Source organism: Lycium ferocissimum, chromosome 1 (genome assembly GCF_029784015.1).
Source record: "Lycium ferocissimum isolate CSIRO_LF1 chromosome 1, AGI_CSIRO_Lferr_CH_V1, whole genome shotgun sequence".
Classification (NCBI taxonomy): domain Eukaryota; kingdom Viridiplantae; phylum Streptophyta; class Magnoliopsida; order Solanales; family Solanaceae; genus Lycium; species Lycium ferocissimum.
In genome coordinates this window covers 14,940,545-14,959,930 of record NC_081342.1, presented here as the reverse complement: position 1 = coordinate 14,959,930, position 19,386 = coordinate 14,940,545, and the positions used below count along the sequence as shown (strand labels likewise).

The 19,386-nt window shown below is 35.0% G+C and overlaps 2 protein-coding genes across 6 annotated transcripts; both read left to right on the top strand.

Moving 5' to 3' along the window:
* The first annotated feature begins 509 nt into the window (after positions 1-509).
* On the top strand, positions 510-3,454 carry LOC132049599 (uncharacterized). Its single transcript, XM_059440471.1, has one exon. The coding sequence runs from the start codon at positions 1,156-1,158 to the stop codon at positions 2,941-2,943; it is 1,788 nt and encodes a 595-aa protein (XP_059296454.1). The 5' UTR covers positions 510-1,155; the 3' UTR covers positions 2,944-3,454.
* Positions 3,455-8,330: 4,876 nt separating this feature from the next.
* LOC132049564 (uncharacterized) lies at positions 8,331-16,013 on the top strand. Of its 5 annotated transcripts, none has more exons than XM_059440459.1 (6): positions 8,331-8,497; positions 10,923-11,214; positions 11,340-11,397; positions 12,530-12,642; positions 13,204-13,435; positions 15,654-16,013. In XM_059440459.1, the coding sequence occupies exons 2-5, from the start codon at positions 10,960-10,962 to the stop codon at positions 13,426-13,428; spliced, it is 651 nt and encodes a 216-aa protein (XP_059296442.1). In that variant the 5' UTR covers positions 8,331-8,497; positions 10,923-10,959; the 3' UTR covers positions 13,429-13,435; positions 15,654-16,013. The 5 variants fall into 5 exon arrangements, with proteins under 5 accessions (XP_059296442.1, XP_059296436.1, XP_059296421.1 ...); XM_059440453.1 differs by having other exon boundaries at positions 10,913-11,214; XM_059440438.1 differs by lacking the exons at positions 8,331-8,497; positions 15,654-16,013 and adding exons at positions 9,943-10,827; positions 15,443-15,639.
* The last annotated feature ends 3,373 nt before the right edge of the window (positions 16,014-19,386 follow it).

Sequence of the window (19,386 nt, the reverse complement as noted above, 5' to 3'; positions counted from 1 at the left end):
TCTTTTAAAATTAAAAACTCGATTTTTCCTTTTAAAAATCACTGACCCATTATCTTCTAATTTGCACCGGGCTGCCCAATAATGGATACAAATTAAGACCGTGATACATACAACACATGATGTAGGCTAAAAGTATGGAAGCAATCTATGATAAAAACCAATTTGGTTTGCTGACCTTGTGAATGAAATTAGAAGCAAGCTGCGCATCTTTAGCAGCCACAACAGATGCATGTTTCACTGCTACAACTGCTTCTTTGACTATACTATTTTGCGGCAGCTTCTCGGCGACCCCTGTCATTACATTTTTCGTCTGGATCGGGTCAAGGATAAAAGGTTACGGGTCAATGATTTTTTAAAGGAAAAAAAATAGTTTTTAATTTTAAAAAAGGAGTAAATAATTTTTAACTCAAAAAATAGGTCCCTATTAATGAAAATGGTATATATGCACCCTTTGTGTAACGGCGAGAGCATATTTGTACTATTTTTTTAATGAGGGATATATTTGGCCCTTTTCCTTTTAATAAATTATGCATAAAACTGGATATTTTGTTACACACTAATCAAAGAAATGAGATTCGTATAATCTATAGGAGTAGTATGCATTATAGCTGAACTGTGGGGAGGTATGTGCAATTATCCCAAAAGAAAAAAGATAGAAACAGCTAAAGCCTAAAGCAAAACACACTCACATGAGTTAAAGAGTCAAAAACTTTCAAGCGAAAAAACTCAAATATTTCCGCCAAAATTTGGCGGTCATTCAAAATTCGAAATTCATACCCCAAAAAAAAAAAAAAAAGAACATTGGTAAATGCCAATTTGAAGGATTCAATTTCTCACTCCCTCCACTTTTTCCTCCTCTTCTGCTCTCTTCCTCTCTGCTTGTATCCCCGTTGACCATTAATGCCAAAACCAATACACAACTAAATATCATTTTCAGGTATTTCTTCCTAACCCTAATTTTACTCTTCATTTCAAGTATACACCCCCTTTATCTTTTTTTTATCCAATTTCCTTTCACCAAAAAAAATGCAAAACCACATTGGTCCTAAGTCCTATCTGCTCTAACACCAAATATAATTCAAAATATCCCAGATCTGATAGATTTTGTTTCATGTTCTTGAATTTCCTTTATAAGTAGCTGGTAGAATAATAGTTATGGTGAGAGAACAAAGTATTGAATCATTTTACACTCGTTTAAGGGATTCAGCTTTGTCTTCATCATCCACGTCACCATTGCTAGTTTTCCCATCAACTTCTGATGTTGATTCGCTTTGTGCTCTTAAAATAATAGGACATGTTCTTGAATCTGATTCTGTTAGATACGCGTGTTACCCCGTATCGAGTTTTAAAGAGATTTATAAGTATACTGGTGATAATTTAGGTCCAAATGCAGATGAACCTATTACAATTTTGTTGATTAATTGGGGTTGTCAAAGGGATTTAAAGAAGGTTCTTGAAATTGGTCCGTTAGCGCGTGTTTTCGTAGTGGATAGTCATAGACCTATACATTTGCATAATTTGAGTGAATCCAATGATAGGGTTGTTGTGTTGTATACTAAGGATGATGAGGAACAAGCTGATTTAGCGTACGATTTTGATGTTTCTGCGTTGGCGAATGCTAGTGATTTGAATAGTGATGATGAGTTTGAAGACGAATCGGATAGTGAGGATGAAAATGAGAGTGATAGTGAAGAGGAGGAAGATGGAGGTGGGACGAGGAGGAAGAAGAGGAGGGTGGAAAATGTGAGTGACCTGGTTAAGGTTTTCGGGAAATTGAAGAGGGAATACTATTATATGGGTACGTTCCATGGGAAGCCATCGGGTTGCTTGATGTATGAGTTGTCACATTTCTTGAGAAAGAATACTAACGCGTTGCTTTGGTTGGCGTGTGTAGCTTTAACTGATCAGTTTGTTCATGAGCGGTTAACTGATGAGCGGTATCAGGCTGGTGTAATGGAGCTAGAACAGCATATTAACAGCTCGGGTAATTTAGATTCTATTACCTCGGTTACTCTTAAGGATGGAACAAAGGTGACAGCACCGAATTCTTCAAGGATTGCGTATGAGTATGAACCCAGGCTTATGTTGTTACAAGAATGGAACTTGTTCGATTCGATGCTGTGTTCATCCTACATTGCGACTAAATTGAAGACGTGGAGTGATAATGGGATTAAGAAGATGCAGCTTCTTTTAGCTCGAATGGGTTTTGCACGTGAGGAATGCAAACAAAAGTTTCAGTACATGAGTATTGAGATCAAGAGGAGAATGAAGGACATGTTTGAACAATATTTACCGGAATTTGGGCTTACTGATTTCTATTATAGAGGTTTCTTGCTTCTTCATGGGTACAGTTCGAAAGTTTCAGCAGCAGATGTAGTGTATGGGGTTACTGCACTTCTAGAAGCATCTGTAGAGTCAGATGGCTCGTGTGCTTCCAGACAGTTTGGGGAGGCTTATGACGCGTTATCCTTGACCAAGCTTGACAAGTTGGAAACTGGAATGCGACAAGCAATAAAGGTTCAAAGGGCAATTCTTAGACAAGGTAGTGCAGCGATAACCAAGAAAGGTTCTATAAGAAGTGGGAGTAAATTTAGGTGGGTGAAGCTTGAAGACTCGGCCGATGCAAAGCTCCTTTGTCACCCTCAGGCTTTAACTAAATTTGGTTATTTTCTGATGGATGCTTTACGTGAGAAAGGAGCAAGGATGAAACCATTGATCTGTGTTTGCTACACTGAGGAACGAACCAAAGTGTTGATTGTAGCAATATGTGGGAAGCCAAGGCTTGGTGCAGTCCAAGGAAATGCATTTGGGCTTGCGTTCAGAAGTTCAGCTGAAGAAACAGGAGCTGAGTTCTTTCATGAACTATTTGAATCATCGTGGATAGTTTTGGATGCAGCTGCTGTCAATTCGTTCATGATCAGGCTAACAGAGAAACTTTTGTAATGAGGTTTATTCAAACAACCTTTCCTTTTACCTTTTAACTGTAATTCTGTTCTTCAGGCGTTTGTTGTTTACTGTGAGCAAGCTCCCTCACATTGTACTCATCTAAAATAATTCATTAGTTACGAACTTAATTCACATATTTAACCAAGTTGGCTGCTGGTCTTCATGGTTTGTTACTACACTTATTTTCTGTGTTGCTCGGACTCTCCAAAGGACTGCCACACCCATGCCGGGTCCTCCAAAATGCACTAGTTTTGGAGGATCCAACACGCCCCCGACAACATTTTAAAGAGTTTGAGCAACATAGCTTATTTTCACTTGTATTTAGTTTAATCATGTTGAAGCTACTATCATGTAACGCTATGCTTCTAACTCTATTTGTATCCTTTCTGTTTGATCTTCTTGCTATTAGACTGTGTCCTTGCACATAAATCTTTGTGTATCTTAACATGAATTTGTAGAAGCTACTATCAGTTCTGCTGTGGTATTGCGACTATCACAATTGATGCAACTTTATGACTTGTCATTCATTTTGTTGGTTGAGCTAGTATTTTCGGCTCACTGAACCACTGACATTTACTCTGGCCTTTACTTCAGCATACTGCCTGTAGTTGTGTGAGATCAATGTCTTTCATTTTTTCATCCTAAATGTGATCCTGCAATTGATGCAAAAGGTAGTAGTCAAAAACTATTCCCCTCACAATTTGGACGGCTTAGCTTTAGTGCTTGCTGGCAAAGATTAAGCCATTAAAGTTTTCAAGAAGCTATTATTGAATTGAATAGGTTTAATAGCACTTGAAATGCGTGAGTAGAAGGAGTTCAAAAGATGAAATTTGGGGAGAAAAAGCCCAAAACAGTCCCTTAGGTTTGGACCATTACTCGAAGTTGTCCCTATACTTAACATGGATCATAAGTAGTCCTTCAAGTATTCAGAACTAGTTCTCTTTTGATCCTTGTCCAACATTACCAGTAAAAGCTAACTGATCTATCAATGCAAGGGCCACCTTAGCTTTATCTCTGGAAGTAACTTTCTTGGAGGCATCATCACCTTAAGAGACATTTTTCTCTGATCCTTCCCAATTGTGCCTTTAGAGGCTGTTTCTTAAGAGTCCTGCTCATTGTGAGTCACAATTTGTTGACCTTTGGATGCCAAAGCTTCTTGAGTCCCGCTTACCATTGCCTTTCGAGGTTACTTTTTTCATAGCCTGCTCATCTCACTTTCACTTCAGTGGCTTCATTTGCCTTAATCTCCTCTTATTCACTTTTTAAAATTTCTTGGTTGTCTGTCTACATCACACATCTTGGAAGGGGTGCGGCCCTTTCCCAAACCCTGCTAACGCTGGATGCTTTGTGTCCTGGACAGCCCTGTTTTTTCTCCATTTCCTTCATATTCATCTTCTTCATGTGTCTCCTACATTATCTTTACTGCACCACCTGTTCCCCATTTTTTTTCTAGTTCCCCATTTTTTTCCCATTTTCTTGGTCATTATCTTCACTCTTACCACTTGCATCTTCTTCTTCTCTCTCTTTTACCACTATTTTAGCTAATCTTTTTCTACACCTGTAGCACCTCTCATCTTTTATATTCTGTTTATATCCATTTTCTTCACTGTTACTAAGAGCATCCTTTTCATTCTTTCATTGTGATTGTCTTCATCATCTCCTTCCATCATTGCATCTGTTTGATTATATTTGTTTTCTGTTGATAATACTCTCCATTCTGCATTTCAACTTTAGCTTCTTTTTTCTTCTTGTACTGCACTTCCATTGTCTTGGAAAAACTGTGATCAGGCTTCGCGAATTTTTTCTCTCTCTGCTGCCACTTGCTTCCGGACAGCTTCAGCAGCATTGTCATCTTTGGAAACTGAAGTTCACATCACCAACTCTACTGCTTGAAATTAAAGGCTGTTAAAACTGCAAAGATGGGAGTATAACATGAACTTGCTTGGCATGCGATAGGTCTGTTTGATTTTAACGGTACTGATGGAAAAGGACCAAACATGCACCAGTTTTAAATAGTTGATGGACAATTAGTATTCCATGTTATAGAATAAGGACTATCTTGTGTAATGCTCCACACTTAGGGACTATTTCGGGCTGTTTTCCCAGATACAAGAACATGAAATATTAAAGATGAGGATGGACTAATGTATACAGAAACAAGATATATTTAATCAGCGTTCTTTGAAAGGTGTTATGAATGGTCAATTAGATAACCAACTATATAGGCTGTTAGATTTATGCACTTGAACCTTCATCATGTTAATTTCAAAAGCTTTCAGTTCTTCACATATGTGCAACTTGCTAAATTGTTACTTCCTTTTTTTTTTTTTTTTTTTTTTTTTGGGATTAGGAAGAGCATGTTTAGCATCTCAAATGGGGGAATAGAGCTGGTCCAAGTTTGTGTGACTCATCCAACCTGTCCAAAAATTGAAAGGTTGAGTCATGAGAGTGATTTGTAGCTATTAGTCTATTACAATGAGTTGCATGACTTGGATCTCGGTTGACCCATTCAAGGTTTTAGAATGGTGATTAAAAAACTAACAATTCGTTCTCAATCCTGCATTTTTAATGTTTAAGTTGAACATACTCTATAAATACTTAAGTCTATAGCCAAAAATAAAATAATTTTTAAGTAAATTGACATAAATATTCTCAGTTTGACTCCTCGAATTTCAACCAACATCGGTATAAATAATTGGGAACTATGGATGAGGGTAATTAAGCGATTCATCTTTTTTTCCTTTTGGATACAAAGGTTTGAAGCCCCAATGATGAAAATTCATCCTTGTCAATTTATACATTTTTTATTCATGATATTCACACAATAATACTATTATATTCAACTTTGGCAGTTTTTAAATTCCATTTCATTCGCCTTTGCACATTTTAAACTTTTGATACAGTATGTCCTCAGTCCAACCAATAATTTAAATATGTTCTTCCATGATTAACTGTAATATATCAGTTAAATTATTATAAAACTTTAAATCTAATTTGTGCCTTAAAACGAAGAGAACATGCTTTCGTCGTAAAGAACAAAAAGTAGACCAATTTTCAAACAACGACTACTCGACTAGAATTAAAGCACCATTTCCAAAACAATCACCAGTATATTAGAGTAGCACATCGAAATTCTCCATTGAGAAGGAGAAAGTAGCACGGAGTGTTGTCACCAATCATGTAGTACCTTGAGGGATCGTTTTGGTTGGTCAAACAAAGTTATCCCACGATTAATTACCTCGAGATTAGTTAATTTATAAAGATAACACTACAATCCCAAAATTTGTTATATTGCGATTTTATTCTAACCAAACGTGGAATAAATTCATCTCAAATTTAATCTCGAAATTAATTATCTTATCCCTGATACAAAGCGAGTCTAAGGAGTTGTTTGGACATGATTTGAAGTTGAAATTTTATTTAAACATGCAATTTGAATTTTTTAAGTTGTATTTTTTCTTATAGTGTGAAAACCATCAAAACTTTCCCAATTTTTATACAATCTTACCAAATGAGCAAGTCATAATTTATAACATAATTAATACGCTATTAGAAGGCCTTTCTAAAAAAATACAACATCAGTTGATCAAATTTAGTTCGATAAAATGGAAAATTGAACATGAGTTGTAATGTAACTACTCTTTAATATAATCCTCCCACATAGTTGGTAAGAGTAAATTTGTTATAAATATACTACCAACTTGTAGATTTTTTAATATTTGATATAAATAATTGATAAACATGATTGATAAATATGCATACCAACTTATGGATCTATTTTTACAAAATATAAATTTATTGGTCAATTTTTATATTTAAAAAATTTAAAATCATAATTTGACATCCCAAAGAAATTTCATCTCGTAAGATAAAATCGCATGTCCAAACTGATTTCATAATCATCAGATGAAATTGCAATGTCCAAACGCCTATTAAGAGTAAAACTTACATGAACCCTTAGAAAGAAAAAGAAAAACAAAAATGAAGTTGAGCAACACGTTACACGCTGGTAAGTTCATAAGTCCATGCGCATAGCAAAAAGGAATTTTTATACTGTACTGTAGAACCGTTTACCCAATAATAGCCGAAAAGTACATTTATTTTGTATATTAATGTGCATGTATATAAAAGAAATATTTTATACTTCCTGCGTCCCAATACTTGTCTTCATTTTTCATTCACATGCCTTTTGAAAAAGTATTTATAAGAATAGAATTTTGAGATTTTACTCTCTTAACATATTTCATCTTGTAATCTCTCCTAAAAAAAATTATTCTTCCATCAATGATGAGACTTAAATGTTACAATGGGAACTCACAAAATCAGTCCATCAAGGGTAAAATTTAAAAAAATAATTAATTTTATCTTGATTAAATAAGATGACAAATATTTTAGGAATATATTTTTAGTAAGGACGATAAATATTTTGGGATGAAAGGAGTAATTTTTGTATACCTGGAAATAAGGACAAATTATTTACCATAGATAGGAAGGTATGAAGGTCGAGAATTGGAGTAGAAGGTTACTCCCTCCCCCGGATCAAAAAATGCGTTCACTTAGCAAATCAAGAAATAATTAACCTTATTTTTTCAAATTTACCCCTATTAAGTGCTATATGATCAAATCCCATACCTATTTAATTAGGGATAATTTAGTCAAATTACCTATTTTTGTCTAGGAGTTAGTATTTTCTTAAGGGGTGTGCAAATGGTTAAGGGGACACTTTTTTTGATTCGGAGGGAGTAGTAGGTAGTGAAATTCAATTATCGCATAGTCTCTTATATTTCGATGTGTATTATTATTTAATGCTTTATTTGTTTTGCCTCTTGTTATTAGCAATATTATTTAGTACTCAGGTAATTTCTTACTTTTGATGTGCATTACCAGAACATTTGCGTTGTATCTTACTATTTTTACTGCTATACTTTTTTATATCTGCTTCGAAGTACTTTTCCGTTCCTTTCCCTTGTTTTTTTTCCTCTTCTTTCTTTCTCTTTTCCTTTCTTTGAGTTGAAAGTCTTTCGAAAACAATCTCTCTATCTCGAGATAAAAATAAAATCTACGTACATCTTATTCTATCCTACCCAAATTCCACCGGTGGAATCACACTAAATATGTTGCTGTTGTAATTAGTTTGACCGAACAATCAAATAGGTTAAAAGACAAACGTTAAAAGAAAGAAGTTTGTATGTTCACACGGCTACAAGACCAAAGGAATTTTGGAACCATAGAGATCGTGTCACATGTTTCTCATTTTCACACACACCTTTTGCTTGTGTATGTGTCACCACATAGCGCATCACCCCCAGTCCCCACTCCCCAAAAATTTAAAAAAAGAAAAAGAAAAAAGAAGAACACAACACATTATTATGAATATATATGAGCAGTCCCTCTATTTTATCAAAATTCACTTACCATTTTCTCTCCCAAAAATAAAATCTTTCATTTTCTGTAAACCCTAAACACCGTTTCTCTTCCATGGTTTCTCTCTCTACATCTACTTGATGAACCATTGGTGATCAAAATTATCGGTTTCCTTGCTTGATTTTTGGTTAGATTTTTCTACCGATCCTTTCTATTCTGTTTATTTTTTAGATTTTTGGTTTTGCTTGTGTTGTTATATGTTTTTTATGCTTAATCGGTGTTTTAATCTGTTGATTTTGGCTAAAGTCGTTGTCTTTTTTTCTTTCTGTTTTTACTTTCAATTTTGCCCCTTGCTTTGTGATCATAAAACTATTTTATCTGAAGTAGAAATTTGTAGTTGCTACAGTTGTATGTGATTTTTGGATAATCTCACCAAATTTGTAGTTTTTTTTTTTTTTTTTTTTTTTTTTTTTTTTTGGAATTATTACTTAATGGTGCAACCTTACCGGTTTGGGAAAAAATATCACTTTCAAATGTATTATTTTTATTGTGTTTTTCTCTTTGTTTATTGTTTAATCTTACAGTTATCAGTGTTTTGATCCGTTGATTAGGCTAAAGTCGTTGTCTTTTGTTCTTTCTGTTTTTACTTGCATTTTTGACCTAGCTTTGTGATCATAGAACTATTTTATGTGCAGTAGGAGTTTGTAGTTGCCACAGTTGTATGCGTTTTTTCAGATTTTATCACTAATTTTTCTGAGTTTTTATTTATGTACTTAATGTGGTAACCTTTACTGGTTTGGGAAAAAAATGTTATGTGTTTTAATCCGTTGATTTTGGCTAAAGTGGTTGTCTTTCTTTCCTTCTGTTTTTTACTTACAATTTTGCCCCTTGCGTTTGTGATCGCTGTACTGGAAAACTATTTTATCTGAAGTAGAATTTGTAGTTGCTATAGTTGTATGTGATTTTTGGATAATCTCACTAAATTAGCGGAGATTTTTTTTTTTTTGAAATTTTGTACTTAATGGTGTCAACTTACTGGTTTGGGAAAAAATATCACTTTCAAATGTTTTATGTTCTTGTGTTTTTCTTTTTGTTTATTGCTTAATTTGTCTGGTTATCGGTGCTTTAATCCGTTGATTTTGCCAAAGTCATCGTGTTTTATTCCTTCTGTATTTACTTACAATTTTGTCCTTGCGTTTGTGATCGTTTTACTGGAAAACTATTTCATGTGAAGTAGAAGTTTGTAGTGGATTGTAGTTGCCAAAGTTGTATGCTATTTTTTTGAGTAATATCACCAAATTTGCTGAGTTCCTATTTATGAACCTAATGGTGTAACCTTAGGATCCGAGTGTCAGATTTGGCAAAATCTAAATATTGAGATTCGGGATCCAGGTATGGATATGGATACTGGGATTCGGCTAATAAAATTCAAAATTATATAAATAGAGCTATAAAGATATTCTAAATTTTGAGAGATATTCTATGAGAAGTTGAAAACTTCCATGTATACTATAGAATTCAATCTTTCATTCTCCAAGATGGGCATTCATTTCCCATGTCTTTCATCGGTTTTATCTTTTATTTGAGAAATCAAAATCTTTAACACACCAAATTTGTTCATGGGCTCCGGTCAAAGTATCCGAAGTTGGTTGACCGAATCCGAGATGTATCCCGCACTCAATCTCGTGTCGAGACGGGTTCAGCTTCAAAAGTGAAGAGAAGAGTCCGCGCAACTTAGGCTGTAACCTTTACTGGTTTGAGAAAAAAATATTACTTTCAATTTATTGGTGCCCGTTTGGCCGTGAAAATTGTGAAATTTGAAAAAAGTAGTTTTTGTTTTCAAAGTGAAAAATGGTATTTGGAAATTGGAGTTGTGTTTGGCCATGAACACAAATTGGAGTTTATTTTGAATTTTGTGAGTGATTTGGAGTAAAAACAACTTTTTGGTGTTTTTCAATTTCCGGAATTCAACTTCAAGTCGAATTCCGGAATTTTGTGGCCAAACATGATCTCCGGAATTCAACTCCGGAAAAAAAGTAAGAAGTATTCATGGCCGAACGTCCATTTAGTTTTCTTGTTTATTTTATCCGAGTTGAAAGATTTTTTCAAATGGAACTTTCGGTGTTCTGTTATTGTTGAAGATTGTATGTGATGTTGATGTTGATTTCAAGACCATATCCAATGAGAAATATGTCTCTTTTTGAATTTGATATATGAAATTTGAAAATGATATCAGTAAAGCTGGATGAACTTTTTGTAGTCTTAAGAAAAAGCTGTTCAATTTAGTTTTGCTCAGTATCAAGTCATCAGCTTAAGTGCTCTCAGTATGGCTTGTGAAGATTGCTTTGTTGTTTGCTTAAATACTAGGAGTAATTCCATTCATCTGTTACTTCTTGGTTACATCCATCTGTTTTTTGTACAAATTTATCAAGAGCTTACGTGAAAGTGCATTTTGGAACTTTAAATGCCTGAAGAATGTTTCTTTTTTCCTTATGCATTTGGTGTTTGGAATGACAGGTTTTGAAAAAATTACACCTTTAGTTGATCCAAATTTATTTACGTCCTTATTCCAATTGGATAATTTTGTTCGGTATTGTCCTAGGAGCTATCAGTTCGAAGCTGCTTTTGGGAAGCACAAGGAATCATAGAATGAGCACCCAAGACAGAAGGGCACATCCGATTAGGTACACGAGGAACCACTCAAGAAGGAAGACGGTACTGGATGTAGATCTGAACGTTCCACCCCCGTCTGATAATCAGGATCAGGAAGGAACTTCAAGTCGTGTTGTTCCTGGAAATGTGCCAACTGCACAAAGGGGTGCTTCTTCGACACCTGCTCCAATTGATGTTGAGGCACTTGATGATGACGTGATAATAATATCTTCGCCAAGGGCACTTGCGGAAGTATGCTCCACTATCCAACTTCAGTGCTTTCCTTTTGCAATTTTTCTGGTGGTGCATGTTATTGTGATTACACTAGTATGTTACCGTACGACTAATTATTTAGAGGTCTTATTGTTTTTCGCTAGGCAAAACACCGCTCCATGAGGACCCGTGAACAGGTTATCCTCGTTGATGAGGATTCTGGTAATTTACTCTTCTTTTAAAAGCTGTTACAGCTGTAGATTGTGTGTACTCATTTTCTGCATTAAGACTTTATCTTGCTCTAGATATCAAAACTTTCTCGTAACAAACAGCTAGGAAGTACCTCCCTTTGCTTATTCAAAAAAAGTACCTCCCTTTGTCCCCTGTACTGGTGTATCTTCTGTTATGTTTAACAACTCTATTTTAGTTGTTGCTGTCACAGAGGGGTTAATTTACAATCTATTAGATATGCAGTGCACTGTAAAACCTCTTATCTCCTTGAAGATACAGATTAAATTTAGGATCTAATTGTCTTCATTAAACATATCTGTGTTCTAATAGAATGGAGCATTAGTTTGATGTTTAATGTTGAAATTAAATGCCAAGTAGGAAAATGAATGACCTAAAAATAACATCAGCATGAATCTTGATGACGCATAGTGCCCGTTTTCCAGTACTTACATAATATTCTGATGTACTTTGTGTGATCTTTTTGCTTGCTGGGAAAATGGGAGGCGATGTAAGTACCATGCGACTATATGGATAGATTGAGGCATGTGATATGATTCGCTGAATCAGCATTAAAGTGGTTGGATTAATGCCATATTGTGCACTTCTTTCTCCTTGGAGAGCTTGACTTTGACTGTTTCATTTGCCTCCCATTGGCAAATGGGCAGGTTGGGCTGAATTTGGGCGGGTCAAAGTGGCCTGGTTAATAAATGGACGGGTTATTGACCCACCCAAAAGTTACTTGGGCTGAAATGGGCTGAAAAGCGGGTCAAAACCCAACCCACCCAACACTTACTAAGTTTTTATTGCTTTGTTTGTTCTTTTATAAGTTTTTAGTACCTAATAAAATTATTATTTTTCTTTATTATGGCTATATATAACATATCAAATAAAAAAAATGTCTTTTTGAAAATATTTTGAGAAGATTTCTCATGGATCAATTTGGGCGAAATATCAGCCCAAATTTTGATGGCTGAAACGGGTAGGGCTGAAATGGGCTGAGCTAATAAATGGGCTGGTCAATAAACAGCCCAAACTTGGGTGGGCTGGGCGGGTTATGATTGTGGGTTAATTTTCCCTCCTCTACTCCCACGAGATTGGTCTGATTGGCTTTTAATTATTGCAGAGGATCGTTTGCCTAAGTCTAACAGTCGCAGCAAGCGCCGAAGAATCTCGCCCAATCAGTCAACATTGATTGGCGACATTTACATCAATCTAGAAGCAAATAGCAGCTTAAAGGTAACTATTCAAAGGATGTTTTGCCACTTGTGTTGACAGCATAATTCCTTTGTCTTTTGCGACAAAGGATGTTTGGTTTGATCTCTTACCTATTTCTTCTGACTTGTGTTGTGTACCTTTCTTTCTGGCCATTAACTTCTTACATATATGTTATCAATTATCATGTCTTAGGTGTCTGCAGCCTGAAAAGGAGAGTAAAACATTTGTTGTAGTCTAGAAGCTTCAACTCTAGGCCAATGTAATTTTTGCGTAGTTCTACGGCCTTGTTAGCTAGTTACATTCTCTCTTAGCTGCTTATTTCAAGCGTACAGTTGTTGGTTTTTGAAGTCGTTTACTTTATAGCAGCTTATTCCTTGATTTGAATCTGAATCTTTCATTAGAAATGTCTTATTCAAGTTTTTGGTTCCATTGTGATCAGTTCTTTTTCATATGGCTTTGTTAACCTAAATATTGGTGTCATCTCTGGGACTTCCATTTATCAGTGCATGTCTGACCTGTTTAAGTCTGTTACTTAAAATCTTTTTATGCATGATTTATATTATTCTTGGTCGTTGATGCCAGGCAGTCGATGCACCGATTGCAATACCTCCAAAGCCAAAAGAACCCACATTTAGCTGTCCAGTATGCATGGGAACATTAGTTGAGGAGATGTCAACAAAATGTGGTCACATCTTCTGCAAGGCTTGCATCAAGGCTTCCGTTGCTGCTCAGGGGAAATGTCCTACTTGTAGGAGGAAAATTACCATGAAAGACACCATAAGGGTGTATCTTCCTACTACAACTTGAGATAAAGGTTGGTTTCCCTATCCCAACAAATTCGGGGGTAAAACCCATCTTCTTCTTTGGTCATTTGGTGCATATTAATGTGGTTTTTATGCCAGAATAGTTACCCAAAACTGGGAAATGTTATTGGAATAATTGCTTTAATTTTTTTTCTTTTCAAAAATCGATTCATAATTACTAGTGGATGAGAAAGAAAATGGTATGTTATCTATAAACAGAAATTGAGATCATGATTACATTGATTTGGGTCATGAAATATCATCAAATTAATGTGAATGCAATCATCCCTACAAGTAACGTTCATTTATGCACAAACAAGTGTGTTCTATCTCCATTACTACTTATACATAGACTCCATTTATCGCCGTCTCCCACTGCTGCTTTCCTGTTTGAGCACCTTTGCGTTTATTGGTGCCATCTTATTGTTATTTGAAGGTTTTGCTTGCATGATGATACTGGATAGTGCTTTCATTAGTGAATCTTGGGAACATGGCTATTTCTGAACCTGCATTCTTTCCTTATAGTGGCTGCAGTAAAAATGATATACTCCTGTTATGAGTTGAGAAACTGGGGTGGCTGAAGTTAATATAATGTGAACAGATGACCCACATATGATAAGAACAATGCTGCAATTGATCTTAAACCAAAGACCGGAAAGCCATAGATCTGTGGGGTGATTGAAGTAGCAGTTATCTTGTGTAATTTGATACTTCATTTTTTTCTGGATGTTTTGTTTCATCCTATTAAAGCGAAATTTGGGTGGCGGTAACACTCACCAAACTTGAGCCCTCTAAATGGTGTTTTCATTGGATAATCACACAAGGTAGTCTTGGTATGATTCTTTCCTACTCTTCTGGTTGGTGTCATGGTCCTTCCCCCCCCCCCCCCTCTTTTTTTTTTGTTGTTGTTTGTTTGTTTGTTTTGGGGGTGGGGGGAGGGGTTGATCAGGGTTTCCAATTTGTAATACGGTGAGCAGAAGGCAAACACGACATGAATTTATGAGTTGTGATGTTAGGCTCATTACGTTTGAGTAATATGTGTTGACCCAATAGTGAGGCACAGTGAGATAGGTCGCCCGAAGTCATCGGCTAACTTTGCAAGCTCTCACCTTTGGCCCTTTTCATCTCCACTGTCTTAATTCTTTGCCGGAAAAGTTGGCTATTGTGTTTTTTCAGAAAAAGAGCTAGCTATAATGACAACAAAAAGTAAAATAAGTTCTGCAAAATTGAAATAAAAAATGGAAAACTTGTCCATCGAATTAGTTGCTTTACAACAGGGAACTCTCTTTTAATTCCAGTTATGGATGCCAAGTTAATTGAATTCATTTTTGGACGTTCATTCAATTTTTTATTCAGATTTTTTTGATGAATTTTTGAGTTGATGATGGAGATTTGTTCTGTTATACTACTGAACAAGTTAATACCTATCTAATAAGTACTTTGTTGTTTCAATTTATATGTCTTACTTCCCTTTTTTTAGTTGGTCCCAGAAAATGTCTCTTTCTATTTAGTAATTTTCTAATTTCAACATTGTCATTTTACCCGTAATAATGACACTTCCTTATAGGAAAGACATGATAGAGATTCAAAGAGTATTTTGGTATGTCCTATACACCCTAGTTTAAGTCAATAAGATCTTAAGATTCAAGAGTCTTCTTTACCTTCTTAAACTTCGTAGGCTTGCAATTTGTAGTATATAAGGGAGATTTTTGAATCTTGTGGTCTTAAACTAAATGTGTGTAACGTACCAAAATACCCTTTATATCTTGTGGTCTTAAGCAGGTAGAATGTTGAATTAGAGAGCTACCAAATTTATAGAAAGAGACAATGAGACATCCTTTTTGAAACAGAGTAAAAAAGGAAAGAAAGAACATAAAATTGAAATGAATGGTTTATTATTTTTGAGGCATACCTTGTTGGATAGCATTTTATATTCAGTTGAATTTGGTACCCACATAATTATGCTGATTCAGATTGACACTATTCGACCCAATTATAACGTTGTGGACTTGACACAGATTCTGAATATTAGGACTTAGGCGATTCAGCTTCAGTACGACCAAAGCACAACTGTTATGTCCCATTGCCAACCCGAGATGAACTCGTGCTAAATAATTATTATGTTTTTAAGGGTGGTTTCTTTTTTAATTCCTTATGGTAAGTTCTTGCCATCTTTGCAGGTAGATGAAAGCATTTCCCATGGCTAACATTTTTTATTGTGTGTTGCAGGGGTTGGCCACCATTTTATATGGCCTATGGATGAAGTGCTTGTAGAGGCAGCTTGTTGTTAAGCTATCTGGGTTGAGGAAATATTGGAGGCTTCAGGAGGGGCATTGTGTGAAATATGATTTTAGTTATTGTTACTGGAAACTTTGGCTGTAGCTAATGCCGTGCTTTTTTCTTTGCTTTCAAAAGACTAGCTAGGGGAAAAAATGAAGTTCGTGAACTTCTGTTTATTGCGTTCTAGTTCTTGTTTAGTCGGACATTTTCAGTTCCGGACTCTTATTGTTAAATCCTAGTGAAACAAACTGTGGTAGGGAAAAACCGAAAAAAGATAGTTGTGTTGAACTCTTCATATTCGAGGGGAAATCTGTGTCCGGGCTGTTGATGGCAAAGTTATATCCTATGCTTACAAGTTACAATCAGGTTGTTAAAGTGCCATACTGCCAGTGTTTCATTTTGATGTGGTAATTTTACGAGGTACTTATTTTTTTATATATATTATCGAAATATAAGCAGGTAGAGTGTGTTGATGCAGTCAAGAATGATTTCTGCATGATTTTTACATGGAAAACGCTTAAAATAAAAATCTATTGCCTTACAACTCTCTTAAGTTCTTCTTGGAGTTGATAATTAAATCCATGGTGGTATTCAATGTCCATTGTATATATTTTATATTCTACTTCTCTTTGAGACGTTTTCTTGTATACTGCGTTGCAATCATCTGCTCCTCACAAATCCCAACTTATTTAATTGTTTGCTATTCGAACTTCATGTGGTTCTCTTGATCTTATTATATTTTTAAACATTGAAGCAAATATTTTGTTCTAGTATAAAAAAAATTGGAGTTAAATCTTCTTAGATTCTGTATCATGTTAAATATCGATCATACAAAATAGGATGAAATGGAGCAATCAGTTTTTGTCTCTTTCAATGACGACTTGGACTGATGTGTGAGAACAAACAGAAAGAAAATAAAAATTAGTTGCAGACGAGTAGAACTAATAGTTGGAGAACATTATTTATACTCAAATAAAGATCAAGAAAAGCACTGTGGCACAAGCTTTATAAATCTCATAGGGTGCAGATTTCAGTATTTAACAAAGAGAGTATTTTATTTGTCTACTTTAATCCCACTAAGCATAATCTTGGAAATCGGAACTGTAGCAACAAGCAAGTAACAATAGTCTAAGTAAGTACCCTGTGTCATTTTTCCGAACCAAATTTCTCACCGCTCGGGGTCAGGCTCACCTGCAAGTTTTGGGCCTATTTTTGCATGCCCATGATCTTTGGGCCTAAACTCTGGGCCTCCTAATCCTGGGCCAGGGCCAAGCTTCCTTCCGGTAGGTGGTGTAAAAGGAATCCTTCCCCAAGGCCCAAAGCGGAATGGATTAGTTAAAAAAGGACGAAACCAAGAAGGTACTAGAAGTGGAAAATTTGGGCTTAGGGGAACCCATTTTGGGTTAAATGGGTTCTTTCCTAATGGATACCAGCCTACTGGAATCAAGGCCCATGCAATAGGGACATTAACTTTGGTAGGAACCTCTTTATTTACTTTCTCACCATTGGCTAACAATGCCATGAAAAGGACAAGAAATAAAACCATAGTTTTATCAACTTTTGCCATTTGAATGTTTCAATGGTTTCAGTTTGAGTTTTTCGAGTGATATTAGACATGCCCTTCTTCCTTTTATAATGCTTTTCTTTGCTAAATATTGGTACAGTTTTATACACAAAGTGTTTGTTACTGAAAAGGAAATGTTTACCTCTTTTTTTTCCGGAAGTTAAAAGTCATAATTAAGATGATTATAACCACCAACGGACGTGGTTGGATCCCTCCATCCTTAATCAAAAGTCTCGGTTCGAGTTACGAATGAAAAAAATTTCTGGTAGGAAACGTTTCCCCTTTAAATGGACCCTACGCGGGACGAATTCGGATTAGTCAGGTCAATCGGTATCGGATATCACATAGCTAAACTAAAAAAAGAAGTGACTATACAAGTTTTACTTAATTAATATCAGGCAAATAATCTAAATTTCAGTTCCATTGTACTACAACAACAAATGCTTCAATTAATATCTACAGCTTCAATTGGCAAATTTGTCTGGTTTTCAGGTTACGCATTCAGATTTTCTCGAGCATCCAATTTGACTATTGTGGGTATCACGGTATGCCTATAAAAGTATGAAATTAGTGAGCAACCTGTTTTTAGATAATGTTAAGATTGAAAAGGCACTGTTTATAATTAGCAAAGAAGTAAAATTAAGTAGGTGAAAATCGTAACGGGTAGCTGAAGACTATTCTTACCTAACAGCCACTCCAACGAACTATCAAAATGTATCAGTAGAAGTTAATGACCGGCTAAAACCACAAGGTGCTGTAATTAACAGCTTGTTTGGAGGGTTGTTATGCATCGTTTCATAATATCCTATTATATTGTATTGTTGTGATGAATATAATGTTTGGATAGATTGCATTATTTTCCGTCGTTACATAATGCCAGACATCAGCAATCTAAAAGATAAACCTAAAAGAAAAGCAGGGTACGAGGTAGATTATAATAAAAAAGGTAGGGTAAAAATAAAATAGAATGATTAGATAATAACCAAAGTAAAAATGGGAAAAAACAATAAGGTAACGATACGGTCGCACCGAATCGATCGTTACACAAAATAGAACTTCTCGTCTTTACATAACGATAAATTTAATGATACGATACAATAAAATATAAGTAACAATTAGAACAAACATGGTATATAAATTTACAATACAATACTACCATCCAAACAAAAGAACACTTCTCAATTTCTAAGAACGAAAGCTGCGGACTAGATATCTGCTTTATTAACTGCAATAAGTTAAATTAGTATAAATTTTCTTACACTATCTGTGAATATAACTTAAATCCTCTTGGAAATAATCTATTACTCTGTTTCATCTCACATTGCCAGGTAGAGTTTGAACAAAAGTGATAATAATTAAAAAGTTAGCTTGAATGAGAGATTCTATCTGATAGATTTGAGTTCTACACGTGAAAATTATATTCCTTATGTCCATTTGTTTTAATTGAAATCGAGTTTAAGGTGTTAATCTAACCTATATATTTTATTATTGACATGAAAAAGAAATTGAAGTAACAATTTTTTTTGGTTGATAAAGGTAACATCGATTGAAGTAACAATTTCAAAGTTAGTTTGACAGAGAAATACCAAATCAAAATTTAAAACTTGAATAATCAACAAATTCGAATTTTTGAAAATTATGAAATTGGTTAAAATAATCTTATTAGTGAAAAATTATGTCAAATAGCTTGAAACATTCTAAATAAATAATGTCTATCAAATTGATAAGACTAATGACTGTGTCCAAATTACTACTACATTTCTTTCTAGAGAAAATAGTCAAATGCCCCCCAACCGTTTAGTCGGATTAATTATGACGCATCCAACCTTTACAGGTGACCTATTACCCCGTGGACAATTTTAAAGTGAAATTAATACCTCCCTGGATGGTGAGGTGGCACAGAGAGTATAGTTCACTCTCTTTGAGAGAGTGAGAAGCAACTAAAAATGTTAAAATAAATAAATTATAAGCATGATTTAGTTTTTTTTTTCATTCTCTCTCTCTCTCTCTCTCTTATTTTTTTCTCTTATTCCCTTATTCTTCACCGTCCGCCACCGTCCACCGCCGTCCACCACCCTCCACCGCCGCTAGTTAATTTTTAAAAAATTAACCCATTAC

What these genes read in the sequence shown, in the direction of transcription:
- LOC132049599 (XM_059440471.1), top strand. Translation starts at nt 1,156, where the DNA reads ATGGTGAGAGAACAAAGTATTGAATCATTTTACACTCGTTTAAGGGAT.
- LOC132049564 (XM_059440431.1), top strand. Translation starts at nt 10,775, where the DNA reads ATGCCTGAAGAATGTTTCTTTTTTCCTTATGCATTTGGTGTTTGGAAT. An exon ending in CGCCAAGGGCACTTGCGGAA is followed by an intron (nt 11,215 to 11,339) that starts GTATGCTCCACT and finishes GTTTTTCGCTAG; the next exon opens with GCAAAACACCGCTCCATGAG. An exon ending in CCTCGTTGATGAGGATTCTG is followed by an intron (nt 11,398 to 12,529) that starts GTAATTTACTCT and finishes TAATTATTGCAG; the next exon opens with AGGATCGTTTGCCTAAGTCT.